Source organism: Salvia miltiorrhiza, chromosome 1, assembly GCF_028751815.1.
Source record: "Salvia miltiorrhiza cultivar Shanhuang (shh) chromosome 1, IMPLAD_Smil_shh, whole genome shotgun sequence".
NCBI lineage: Eukaryota > Viridiplantae > Streptophyta > Magnoliopsida > Lamiales > Lamiaceae > Salvia > Salvia miltiorrhiza.
In genome coordinates, this window is record NC_080387.1 from 65,215,642 (window position 1) to 65,230,214 (window position 14,573).

General features: G+C 40.1%; 1 protein-coding gene across 1 annotated transcript; it reads left to right on the forward strand.

The window, feature by feature from the left end:
- Positions 1-7,653: 7,653 nt before the first annotated feature.
- On the forward strand, positions 7,654-11,529 carry LOC131011602 (uncharacterized). Its single transcript, XM_057939373.1, has 5 exons — positions 7,654-7,708; positions 8,854-9,474; positions 9,732-9,886; positions 9,977-10,324; positions 10,414-11,529. The coding sequence occupies exons 1-5, from the start codon at positions 7,654-7,656 to the stop codon at positions 11,527-11,529; spliced, it is 2,295 nt and encodes a 764-aa protein (XP_057795356.1).
- Positions 11,530-14,573: the final 3,044 nt, after the last annotated feature.

Below are 14,573 nucleotides of genomic sequence, written 5' to 3' on the forward strand. Positions count from 1 at the left end.
TGTCGTGGACAACTTTGAATATGTATTGTAGTTTAATCCTAGTCTAATTGGTGATGTCATTTAAATTTACTGGTTCGTTTCTAAAAGCAGGTAAAGAAAAAATCGAATTCTCGTAAGCGCATATATGTCTAAATACAGTTAATTGGACAAGAGCTGTTTACCGGTAAGCATATTAATTTCAAGGCTGTGCATTAATTAGTAGTAAATCACATGGGTTAGAATTTAGAAATTCAAAGAGTCAGAGATTGGTGTATGCGTACAAATTTTAGTAGTAGTAACGAAAAATCGAGTTTCAGATGGTTCTTTTTCCATTTATTCTTTTCTTTTTTGGGTATTTGTGGGCCCGGATTTTGATTTCGTGGCGGCGGAGATGCCTCGGACTTCGAGTTTTCCTACTTTGTCGTCTGAAATACTTTGAAAATTAATAGGAATTGAATCTTTTGCAAAGACTTTGGGTTTAAATAAGTACCAATATATTTTTCTTTTTCTTCTATTTTCTTTTATTTTTCTTTATTACTAAGAAAAATAAACAAAGAGGTAGATAGGTATGAAAAACCTGAGATTGTTAGTCAAATATATATTAACCTTTTACATATAGAGTAATATGTGAAAATAATCATTTTGATATTATAAGGATAGAAAATGGCTACTTACAAAATTTTTGGGTAAATATCACTTTAAACCCCAAACTATTTTCGCATTAATCCTGAACTATTAAAAATAATTTTTTAACCCTTGAACTACCAATTTTGTATCAATTGTACCCTTTATCCATTTTTCATCATTTGAATTTTTAATGAGTAATGCATATAATCACGTCGTTTAATATAATATAGGTCAAAAAAAGAATGATTCTAAATACATTGTGGTATCCGGTGAGTCACGTCAAATTTTTGAAGCTAAAAAAATAAATGAATGGTACGATTGATACAAAATTGATAGTTCAAGGTTTAAAAAATTATTTTCAATAGTTCAGAATATAATTGATAGTGTGAAAATAGTTTGGGGTTTAAAATGATAATTACATAATTTTTTTTCCTGATCACACTTTAATTACTATAATTTCTGGAGGGTTTTTGCAACACACTTTGTTAAAGCGTTGTGTGGGGTTTAGATTTTTAACAGTCAAAAATATAATTTTTGGGATGTATAAGACTCAATTTACAAATAACTGGTTCAGTAATTAGCGTCTTTCTCTCTAAAATAATGCAACTAAAATTGATTGAAACGGTCATTCTTGGGCTACATCTTTTTATGTTTCTGGTCTATTTACTTTTGGTTTTTTCTTGTTGTTTCTGTTGGGCGTTGTCACTTTTGGGCACCGTCGTATATGAGATACTGATTGATGGTTTATCTATAAATTGGGGTTCTGTCTAAACCCCCCACCCTCTGAGCTTAAAAAAAAAAAAAACAGATTGAAACAGCCAATAAGGCCTTACTCTAGTGGCAAAACTGAGACATCCAAAGACTCTCATTTGTGAGAGGTCTTGAGTTTAATAGTTGCATAATTAATTATATTCAGATAACTCTTGTAATTCTAATTTAAAAAAAAGGTTAAAACAAATGGCTATTATTTCCTCAAAAAAATGGCTAATTATTACCTAAAAAATGGCTTATTATTTCCTAAAAAGAAAAACAAATGGTTTTTTCTTTTATTTTCAGACAAAAAATCTGAAAACAAAATTTTCTTATTAATTACTATATTATTTTGGAAATTTGTGGTGAAGAAAACATCCAATTAAATTTTCTTTTTTCGATTGAAGTTCTCCACACATTATTTATGCAAACTATTTTTATTATTATTTTTATAAATAATTTGCAAAGTCTTATCGTCGGAGTTTATCTAACGAGCACGTTCAATAGTTACTGCGAGGTTCTTCTCCTTTGTCACACTCAAAGAGCACTTTCATAGTTATCGTTGAGTTTATGTAACTAGGGTGTATTTACTTTTATGGATAATTTTATTATTAAAAAAGGAGGGATAACAAAAAATTATATCTTTAAATATCTTCTTTCTTTTTCTATATTTTACACAACAGAGAAGCTCCACCATTTTTCCTTCTTTATTTTCACTTCAAGGGTGGATATTATCCCTCTATTTTTGAATGAATAATATTATCCATCGTTGAACTGAAAATAAGGAAGGAAAAATGGTGAGCTTTTCTTTTGTATAAAATATGGGAAAAGAAATAAAACATTTAAAAGCATAAATTTTTGTTATCTCTTCTTTTCCCATGATAAATTTATCCATCAAAGTAAGCGCATTCTTAATGAAAAATCATTCAAAAAGGTTCTATTATATTTATGATATTTCTCGAGGTTCTTTTTACTCCCTCCCATCCGTCCCAATTAAGTTGATTAATTTCTTTTCATTACGAAATTTAAAAAATTTGTATTTCAGTTTGTTTGTTAATAAAGTGAATAAGTGATTAAGTGTTTCGTTGCTTATATTTATTTTATATAAGAAAATTGATCAACTTAACTAGAACAATTCAAAAAGAAATATTAATTAAATTAGTTGGAACAAAGAGGGACCAATTGCTAAATTTGCTATGCATGAGTACGTGTATAAAAATGTGGAATGGAAACAATGTCATGTGGTAATCAACTACTCTAGTTCAATCTTCTTTTCCCTCTCTTTTGAAAAAATAAAATAAAATAGTAGGACTATTTATAATTCTCTCTCTCTCGCCCAAAACAAAACGGAAAAATATTACATGTAGAGAGTTCAAGATTCTTGATCAGGTTTACATAAAAAAATTAGATCTGTAAAATTTTTTCGCTGACTAATCTTAATAATTTTAAATACTTTTATCTTGCATTGTTTAATTATCGCCTTTATTTATATATCCATAAAAAATTACTATTAACCCTATATTTAATAACTCTTAGCTTTAATGCAATTAAAATATTAAAAGTAAGAGAAAACAGACGATCGATTAATTTGAGATCCTGGCCCTGTTTATATTGACATACAACAAAATGTTGTTAAGAGGCTCCTGCTTTCGAAGGTTACATAGGTACTTTATTAGACTATAAATGCGTAGTGTTTGCATTTACTTATTTCTTAAGTAAGATTTTGCTGTTAGTTTAAACTGTGCTAATTATGATTTGAACACTACATAGTGCTTTAACCAAGTCAATTCTGATGTCCTGATATGTGATGAGAGATTCGAAGCCACGTAAAATTTAATTGAGAGAGAGAGGGAGAGAGAGGAGTTGACTTTGACATTTTAATTAAGAGTCCAACTATTAGAAAATTAGGATAAAAAATAAATAAAGTAAAATAGGCGAACAAAAGCAAGACTATACCAGAATTGAGTAACAAGTAGCTAGTTGAATGGGAGGTTAGGTGATATGTGATATGTGCTTGGTCATATATACGCTTATTTGTTGTTATAATTTATTTATAGATAATTAAAGAGTATAAGATCGATTAAATAACTATATACTTAAAGATTTATAAGCCTCACAAATTTTGAAAATACAAATGTTCAAACATATGTTAAAAGTAATTTTGTTGGTCAATATAATTTTGTTATATTTATAGAATGTTGGAATTCCATTTTATATTTTACCAATACACACCGGATTTAAATAATAGTGGTTGCAAAATCATATAGGAAACATTTATTACGTATTATAAGGGTGTAACCGTGTAATATTGGAAAAAATTTACGTTTTAACTTGATACTAAAATCTTCTATGGATGATAGCTAGTTAGCGTATTATTGATTGCAATTCACTTGTTAATTTAATTAGAGAATATGCCTTTTATATTTACATGTTTCAACAATAAAGAATTAGTAGATCAAGTGTATTGATGGTGTACGAAGAAAAAGCTACTAATCTACGTACATATCCCATGATGATAGAAGATTTCAATTAGAGGCTTAGAGCTGTCAAAATTGGTCCGGACCGATGGGTCGATCCAACCCGCCTGAATTTAGGGTTGGTTGAGCTCGATAAAATAGAGGACCGAAAAAAAATCGAGCCTATAAAGCCCGTCCAGACGGCCCGCTGGGTCGACTGGGCTTCGGGGCTAAAAAGCCCGGGGGTTTTATGCTTCTTGGCCCCCCCGATTTTTTTAATTATTAATTTATAATATTTACTTATATAATTATATATTTTAAAATTTAAAATAAAAAAGAATTTAAAATAGATTCATGTTCATATTTCACTCTTATGTTAGCTCATTAATTGAGAAAGTTTAACTTCTGAATTCAATATAAAAAAATATTATATCTTGAATTAAATACTTGGTATAAATTAATTAATTAATTATATATATATATATATTCATATTTATTCATTTAATTATTTATTTTTGTAAACCCTTTCATGATTTAATGAGTATTATCATTTCTCTTTTAATTTGCCGTGACCGTGAGTTTGTCCTTTTTTAGAATAAACTTTAATTAGTGCAGTGTGGAATGTGAACGTCTATTTTTCTAATTTTATAATTTAAAATGGGTGCTTTCTTGATTTGGATACAATATTTTGAGTTTGCTTAATATTTACTATTAGGACTTTATATTTGTTGAAATACTTTGAAGTGTTATTTAATAAACCATCTATTATAGGATTTTCATTTATTTTTTTGTTGTGTTCTGATATACAATAGTATGATTTAAAATTTTTATTTTATCTTTAATTATATTTATGAATTGATGATTTGATTTGATGTTAGTAGATTTAATTTTTATTTAAGAAAAAAATTATTGGGCGGATTTAGTCCGACCGCCCAATGACTCGATAAGGGTTGGGTTGGGCCTACTATTTTGAGACCCGATCATATTTCGGGCCTAGCCGACCCGACCCGATATAATTCGAAAGCCCAGTGAACTGGGCCGAGCTGGCTCGACCTGGCCCATTTGACAGCTCTAATTTTAGCAATGGTCATCATAAGATAGAAAAGCGAAGGTCATTTTACTAGAACAAGCTAAGGACAAAGTTAGTCTACCCGGATTAGCTAAAAAAGATCAACTGATTAGCTACCCAAGGTCTACCGAAGTAAAAACACAGTCAACCTGACATTTACTAAACTTTTACAGAGCTAACCTAAGACCTAGTTGAGTTTTAGCGAAGCTTGGCAACATATCTGTAGAGAATCCTGACATATATAGAACAAAGTAAAATATTTTCATAGCGCCAATTACAATATTGCATGTGCTAAAAGCAATGTACCATGAGTCAAACATGAAGTTTTTCAATACAAATAGGTTCAGATTTTGAATGGTGTTTCTTTTAACGACACTATTCATCCTCTACATATAAATACCTAAAGAACTCAACACTTCAATGTTATCAGAAACTCTACGGACATAAACTCTTAAGCATTCATCTCTCTACACCTTTAGTAGCGCAAGTAACCAGGAGGGAAACTCAACGACTAAGGAGATTCAAGCTCTTATACAAGTTATCATTTGAACCCTTACAGTTTTTTCCCACCATGTTCTAATTTGTTCTTATTGTTCATCCTTAAACCTAAAATTGAGCAAACTAATCATTTAGATATTATTTTTAATCGTAACAATTTGCTCTAAGTTGGAATCCATCTTTTACATTTCCCCTTACCCAAGACATTCAGGGTTGTTGTAAGAAGTATAAGCAAGTAAGTTTTAATGGATTCACCCGTTTACCGGGTCTATGGAAGTAGGAGGGTTTCTCCGAACCAAGTTACACATTGTGTACATTAAAATTTACCTTTTCAATTAAGTATCACTCCTTCCGTCCCGCTAAAAGTAGTGGCTCGTTTTTCATTTTGGGTTGTCCCACTATAAGTGGTTTAGTTTATAAAAAGGTGATAATTAACTCTTGAAAATGTGTGGATCCTACTACTTTTATTTAATTTATACATTCTCATTAATTTCCTAGTAAAAAAGAAATGAGCAATTTTTAGTAGGATGGATAGAGTATTAAACTATCATCACTCCGCACACCTTCACATTAGTTGACATATCGGCTGGCCAATTTATCATCATCTCTTATCAGTTGTCCATCTCAATTGATATGCTTTAAACAAGCTAATTAAATAGCTTAAAGATTTTCAAAAAACACAAATAGCCTAATCACCATGTTCCGCACAACATCAATTATTTGATCAACATATAAACTTTCAAGTTGTCAGTAGATTAGTAAATTGATATCACTTTAAGTAAGATTAAATAAAATATTATAAGCGGTGGGGTATAATTCAAAAATAGATAAGAAGTTTTTTTATGAATGTTCCAAAAAGAAAAAGTAGAAAGTTCTTTCATAACTAGATGAAGTATTACTTTTATAATTAAGAATATGGACCACTTACAACCATGACTTTATAACATAAGAATTCTCACTTTTAATTTATTTGGAAACACTAATACCTTTACGTAAACACAAAAACTTGGGTTCAATTGGGTATACCGTACAATTGGGTTGATCCGTACTCAAATCTTGACCCGCATCTTTATTTGAACTCGCATTTTGACCCAAATCGTGTAAATGACACTATTCGGTTATGTAAATGACACTTACTATAATTGATAATATTCGGTTATATAAATGATACTATAACATTTTAAAATATTATAGTGTTATTTTCAATCTTGTAATGTCATTTAGAATATTATAGTGTCATTTTACAATCTTATAGTGTCAATTATAGGAAGTGTCATTTATATTTTTGAATAGTGTCAATTATACACAGTGTTATCTATAATTTTATAGTGTCATTTATATAACAGAATAACGTCAATTACAAACAGTGTCATTTGTATAACCGAATAGTGTCAACCCGGTTGTACCCAAGACCACCTCTTACGTAAAATATTTATCACTTTTATTCATAAGGATTATCACTTTTACAATTGTCATTATTACGCATAAGAACTGCTACTTTTATTTAGAATGCAATATTACTTATAACAACCGTCACCTTTATTCACAAAAATTGTCACTTTTATACAATAAATCATAGAACAAGATTTTAATCGATTTTTGAATTAATTTTAGGCTGGCCTGACCTGCGCACACCATATGGCCGCGCACATGCAGGGACGGAGCTGCTCAAAAAATTTGAGTTTTTTTTTTTGAATATATTTTTGAAGATATATAAAAGAACTTTGTTATACAAAAGTTGATTTGCTTGTTATATTCACTCATATATACTTAACTTAAGGATAATCATGTTATTTAAAACTATGTAACTATGAAAATATTGTTCATTAATTATTATTATTATTATTACTATTATTATTATGCTTGTATTTTAATAGAAAATGTATGAAATGCCCAAAAACAATTTGTTTGTTGGTGTTTACGGAACCAACACCTAAACTATAATATGAAAAGTAAAAGCTATACCTAGAGATGATCGGAAAGAGTGAAGTAAAGCAATCGGAAAACTGGAGCCCAAGAGAAAAACTGACTGTTGTATTTGAAAATATGAGATAGCGTAAAAAATAATACACGAGCTCGGGCCCTATTTATAGATTTACAAGCGGAGGGGTAAAATAGTAAAAACATCTTCGGTGCATGCGTCCTGCGTGGTGGAAGGGTACGTTGGTAATTTCGATAATACGCGGGAGACCTTCCCGCGCGTTTATTGGCTCCTCTGATGGAAGTGTCTTCTCTGGCGAAGGCGTCTTCTCTGGTGATATTGACATCTCTGGCATGAAGAACTTCCCTGGAAAACACGTCTTCTCTGGCAAGGGCGTCTCCTCTGGCGGTAATGACTTCCCTGATGGAGTTTGACTTTTCTGGCGCGGATGATTTCTCTGGAGGAGAGGGCTCCTCTGTCAAGAATGACTTCTCTGGTGCGGATGACTCATCTGGCTAGAGTCATTCCTCTGATGGATGAAATCCTTCTGGTATAAATGGTTCTTCTGACCCATACGGCTCCTCTGATGAGAGTGGTTCCTCTGATTTGTACTCTCTCCCTACTCTGCATGTATTGCTCCTCACCAACCACTCCCCCCTCTAGTCTGGTTGAACCGGGTATTCTTCGCGTTCAACCAGTGGTGTGTTATCAGCATCAAAGCTTTGTTATTTTCCTTGGCCCCTGTAAATCATAAAGACATAAGCATTTTGACATTATGAGAGAATAAAAAGAAGCCCTGTAAATTGTTCTCTGGCGTTTTTGTTACTCCCACCCCCTGGTCTGGCTAGTTCACTCTGGAGAGATGCAACTAGTCAGAGGACTCGCCCGCGTGGATGACGTCATCCGCATTAAATGTCTGCCCAGTCTACAGTATTTTCCCCGTACCCGAGGTTACTTTTTAACCTTTGCGTCCTTTCGCCTTTCCGTATAAATTCCCATCCGTTGATTTCTTCCGTATGCCACGTGCCGTTCATCCCGCGTGCTGGTGGTTACCCGCGTACAATCTTACTTAGGCGATTCGAACTCCCCTTTTTTCGCTATTCTTCTTCTCCAAGTTTACCGAGCGAATTTTCTGCATTTTCCGGCGATTTCCTCACTGTTCCGGCATTCTCCTACGACCCTTCCGCTCCAGGTTTTACCGTCCATCTTTTTCCGGTCTAGGTAACTCGCGTATCTTCTTCGCTGCAATTTTATATTTAATCGTAGTGTAGTGGTATAACTGTTGGTGCTCTGATTGAGCGTGCTAGAAACCCTAGGGTTGGTATCTCCCATCATGGCCTGCACCTCCGCCCCTCAACCCTCTCGCTCGCCCTCTCCTTCTGCCCAAGACCCTTCATCTTCCTCCCCATCGCGGCCAGATCCTGAAAATCTTCCTTCCCCCTCTACTTCTGACGAATCTCAAACTGCACCCCCTCCTTCTCCACCTAGGAGAAAAGGGAAAAAGCCCCGCCTACCCCCCAAACGTATTCCTCATTCCCGTCTTAATGTCGCAGAGGTGGGGAAGTTGAGAAACAAATGTAGGCGTCCTGATGGTTTAAAATTCGAGGCCTTTTGTAAGGATTCAACGCCTCCTGAAAGCCTTCGTCATCCCAAGGTGATAGTTGTTTGGAAAGCTCAAATAGATGCTGGTTTGAGACTCCCTCCTCCTACTCTGCTGGTTGATGTTTGTAACTATTTTCACATCCCCTTTTTTCAAGTCGCTCCTTCTGCCATTCGGAGATTATATGCCTTTCATGTTTTGTGCCGAGCTCACGGTGTTGGGGACACCGCCAAATTGTTCTGTCAGACCCAGACCCTCCGCATGCAGGGCAATCCCCTGTATAGCTTTGCTGCTCACCCGAAATATCCTACCACCTTCCTTTCCTCTCTGAATTCTTTCGATAAGGGTTTCCTGAAGCATTATTGTTATGTGCGCACCCTTTTCGGCACCTGGCGCGACTATCACATTTCGGAACTAGAATGGCATACAAGTCGCACTACTTATAAGCCAGCCTCTCCCGAAGTCCCCTCCACTCGCGACCTGAGTATTATAGCTCATCTTAATGCTATGAATAAGGCCCAACCTCTAGACTGTAGGTATCTGGCCGAGAACAACTCCTCTCTGGCATATAATGGTCTGTTTCCCCTGTATCCAGCGAGATCAATAGGTAAAAAATATACATTAGAAAACACATTAGCTTTTGTTACCCTGCTTTTAATGTTGTGAAATTTTGGTTTGCAGATATGTCTTGGAGATCAAAATGTGGGGACAATTTGCCTGACACCCCTTCTCTTGCTGGCCATGGAGCACATGGCTCGGGCGGTTCTGCTTCCGGAACAAGTCCCTCGGAGCAACCTGCTGGGTCCGAACTGATCCCTATTCCCCCTGTAGTTGAGATCCCAGAGAGAAATGTGGAAGCTTCGCGCCCCTTTGATGCGGAGGAAGTTGATGCGGGGGCCCTTGTTCGCAGGGGTAGACACTCCAGCGTTGGTGATGTCACTGGCACCCGTGAAGAAGATATCCAAGTCGTGGATATTACTGATGAGGTTCCTTCGCCTGATTCGGCTCCCGATGCTACCCTTGCCGACCTTACGAAGAAGAGGAAGAGAGGTTCCCTGATCTCTGTGGGTGAGAAGGAGAGGCAGGAGGGCCTAAAAAAGGTTGGCAAGTTCTCAGAGCCAGCGAGGAGGTCTGCTGGTGGTGTGAAGATTCTCCCTCCTACTGGGGACAAGGGCAAAGGGCCAGCGAAGAAGTCAGCTGGTAGTTCCAAGGCTCTCCCCTCTGCCGGTGGAAAGGGTAAGGGCAAAGCTGTGGTGCCCTCGGCTGACGAACCAGAGGATCTTGTTCCTGGGCCGATTTCGAGTCTGACGGGGCAGAAATTAATTGATGCTTTGATAGCTCGTGTCCATTCTCAGGATCAGGAAAAGATGGAGGCGCTGACGCGCGGGGCTTTGGCTACTAAGTTGTGCCAGCTGGCTCTTCAGGTATCCTGCCTCTTGTATTTTTGTTATAGAAAATTTAAGTTACTAACCTTTTGATTGCTCTGTCATTACCCATTTTGTTTTCCTTGCAGATGGAATCCGGGATCTGGGGAGCTGTCAAGTGTATTCATGATTATGATGTGTCTGAAAAAGAGAGAGAGAAAGAGCAAGCGGACGTCGCTAAACGCGATGATGATGTTGCTGGAGTTGTGGAGCGCCTAAGCAAGGCTGAAGCGGAGGTTATTGAGTTGAAAGCTAAATTAGCTCAGATGGAGGTGGAGAAGGCGTCCTTGGCCTCCGAATTGTCGAGGGCCACAAAAGAGGGCCATGAATGCCTGGCCAGGTTTAAAGCTGGTTATGAAAGAGACTACGAAGAAGCCAGGCGGGGCTGGAAAAGGATACTTGTGGAAGCTCAGAACCGTGCGTACGTCCTGGGGGCTCGAGATCAACGCCTGGAGTACTTCTTGTCTCCGCGAGGCCAACACTTCCTGGGGGTGATGCTGGAAGGCACTCTGGAGTCTTTCAAAAAGACTCCCGAATACTTGGAAGATTTCGGACCTCTTTTTGCTTATGTGATAGAGCAAACAGCTTCCAAGGCATTGGAGATGGCGGGGGCCACCCCAGAACAACTTGCCACTTTGAATTTCAGAGCCCTGATGGATAACCTCCAAGACGAGGAGATAAACAAACGGATGGGCATTTCTGAACACTCTCCAGAGAAGCCAGAGTGGTGGTATCCAGTGCTAGAGAAAGCCATTCCCTACTTTTCTCTTGGGATTGGATCTGACTCGCTGCCCTCTGCTCCCATATATGCGCCTGCGTTCTCTGCTTCCCTGATGAACTTTGTGAACCGGCTATGGGATCCCTCTGGCGAGAGCACCCGAACATTCTCTCAGTTCGGCCTAGAGCCCCCTCTGCCCTCTGACTTAGCGGCTTCTGCCTTCACCGACTCTGTCTCTTCCTCTGCTGCGGTGGAACAGCTGTTCGACCTGTATCAAGATGAGGATCTATATGTGCAGGAAGCTGCCAAGTTGTTGGATTTGGGAGTGCGTCTTCCCCAACCGGTGGAGACTGGTCCGTTGCCCGTGTTCACAGAGAAGACCGTTTCTGGCCATGCCTCTGCAAGTGGTGCCCCTTCCCCAATTCCATCTGCTTCTGCCCCTGTCTCCTCTGCTGTTGCCCCAGCTGTCTCTGTTCCTCCCTCTTGACGCTCCTTATCCCTTTCCTGTCTTTACCGAAAGAAATTTTTGTAACTCTTTGATTTGTATAAGCTGAATATTTACCTTCAAATTTTGGTGTATAGCTATGCCCTCCGGGCATGTTTTAGTGAAATTTCCTTCCCTTCCTTGCTCCTTTTATCTTTATTGCCTATATTTGTTTTCGTTGCTTGTTGATGACTCTTCTGGCGAAGGTTTTGATAACTCCTCTGGCGAGGATTTTGTTGGCTCCTCTGACGGGGATTCTGATGATTCCTCTGACGAGGATTTTGATGATTCCTCTGACGAGGATTTTGATGACTCCTCTGACGAGGATTTTGGTGACTCCTCTGGCGAGGATTCTGATGACTCCTCTGTCGAGGATTCTGATGACTCCTCTGTCGAGGATTTTGATGACTCCTCTGACGAGGATTCTGATGACTCCTCTGGCGAGGATTGCGATGACTCCTCTGACGAGGATTTTGGTGACTCCTCTGGCGAGGATTCTGATGACTCCTCTGGCGAGGATTGCGATGACTCCTCTGACGAGGATTTTGTTAACTCTTCTAGGAAGGATTTCACCGCCTCCTCTGACGAGGATTTGGTTGATTTCTTTGCTGGCGATTTCGTGCTTCCCGTCCACGCTGCTTCCCATCCATGCTTGAGCACTCTGCGCGGAGCATGGAAGACCCGGAGGGTGCAACCAACTTTCGCGGCTTACGATTACATAGTAACCCTCTGCGTGGAGTATGGAAGGCCCGGGTGGCGCGACCAACTTTCACGGCTTACGATTAAAAAGTAACCCTCTGCGTGGAGCATGGAAGGCCCGGGTGGCACGACCAACTTTCACGGCTTACGATTAAATGGTAACCCTCTGCGTGGAGCATGGAAGGCCCGGGTGGCACGACCAACTTTCACGGCTTACGATTAAATAGTAACCCTCTGCGTGGAGCATGGAAGGCCCGGGTGGCACGACCAACTTTCACGGCTTACGATTAAATAGTAACCCTCTGCGTGGAGCATGGAAGGCCCGGGTGGCACGACCAACTTTCACGGCTTACGATTAAATGAACACCCTGCACGAGGCTTGGTAGACCCGGGGGGTGCACACCACCTCTCGTGACTTACGGTTAAGGACAACCTCTGCGCGGAGCATGGAGGACCCGGGGGGTGTAACCAACTTTCGCGGCTTATGATTATGTGCCACCTCTGCGCGGAGCATGGAAGGCCCGGATGGCGCGACCAACTTTCGCGGCTTACGATTGAATAGTAACCCCCTGCACGGAGCATGGAAGACCCGGGGGGTGCGACCAACTTTCGTGGCTTACGGTTAAAGGTCCACCCTGCACGGAGCCTGGAATACCCGGGGGGTGCAACCAGCTTTCATGGCTTACGGTTAAGTGGACACCCTGCACGAGGCTTGGCAGACCCGGGGGGTGCACACCACCTCTCGTGACTTATGGTTAAGGACAACCTCTGCGCGGAGCATGGAGGACCCGGGGGGTGTAACCAACTTTCGCGGCTTACGATTATGTGCCACCTCTGCGCGGAGCATGGAAGGCCCGGTTGGCACGACCAACTTTCGCGGCTTACGATTGAATAGTAACCCCCTGCACGGAGCATGGAAGACCCGGGGGGTGCGACCAACTTTCGTGGCTTACGGTTAAAGGTCCACCCTGCACGGAGCCTGGAATACCCGGGGGGTGCAACCAGCTTTCATGGCTTACGGTTAAGTGGACACCCTGCACGAGGCTTGGCAGACCCGGGGGGTGCACACCACCTCTCGTGACTTACGGTTAAGGACAACCTCTGCGCGGAGCATGGAGGACCCGGGGGGTGTAACCAACTTTCGCGGCTTACGATTATGTGCCACCTCTGCGCGGAGCATGGAAGGCCCGGTTGGCACGACCAACTTTCGCGGCTTACGATTGAAAGAACACCCTGCACGGAGCATGGAGGACCCAGGGGGTGCCACCAACTTTCGTGGCTTACGGTTAAAGCAACCTCTGCGCGGAGCATGGAAAACCCGGGGGGTGCAACCAACTTTCGCGGCTTATGATTAAGTGATATCTCTGCGCGGAGCATGGAAGGCCCGGATGGCACGACCAACTTTCGCGGCTTACGATTGTCAGCAACCTCTGCGCGGAGCATGGAGGGCCCGGGCGGCACAACCAACTTTCGCGGCTTACGATTGTCAGCAACCCCTCTAACTTGTTGAGCGTGACCCCTCTGCTCTGGCGGAGCGTGACTTGTTGAATTTAAAAATTGGGATCTACGGGTATACACCCTACTCCCCCCTCTGGTGACATGTGCAATACTCTGTTATGAACATGTTGTCCCATTTATTTCTTACTCCTTCCTCGGCCCATAAACTCGCGTAGGCCCATTATTTCTTAGCCCATTTTCTAAGCCCAGTATCGCCTCTATATATATCCTCTTCCGATCCTTCAAACCCTGGGTCTGTTGATGTTTTGCCTCCCTAGATCGGTTGTATGGCACTCAAGTAAGGGAATTTCCCCTCTAAACACTCACATCCCTGAGGGCTCCGCCTTTTTCCCCTGTGCTTCTGGTGTAGATCCCTAACTTTGTGGTTGTAACGAGTGGAGTTCCCTTGCTTGAGTGTTTTATAACCAGGCTCCTCAGATCTAGACGTTGATTTCCCAGATCTGGGCGTTGGGTTTCCGGATCTGAGCGTTGGCTCCTCAGATCTGGGCGTTGGGCCTTGTTCCTCCTCTGTATTCTTTCTTTTTGGCATTTTGACTTGTTTTTCTTGGTATTCTGCAGACACAAAATGGAGTTGAAGTAGATCTGAGAGGTGAGCGTGTCCCAGCCACGAAAAAGAACTCGGAGTGTTGGATCATGAAGGAAGAGACGTCCATCCCTGATGCTTGTTTTCCCTTTGGCCTGCTAAGAAGCAGTTTTTGTATTTATTTCTCCCTTGTCCTGCTAAGAAGCAGTTTGCATTTTGAGTTTGCATTTTGAATTTAAAAATTGAGGATTATGGGTATACACCCTACTCCCCCCTCTGGTGACATGTGCAGTGCTCTGCACGAACA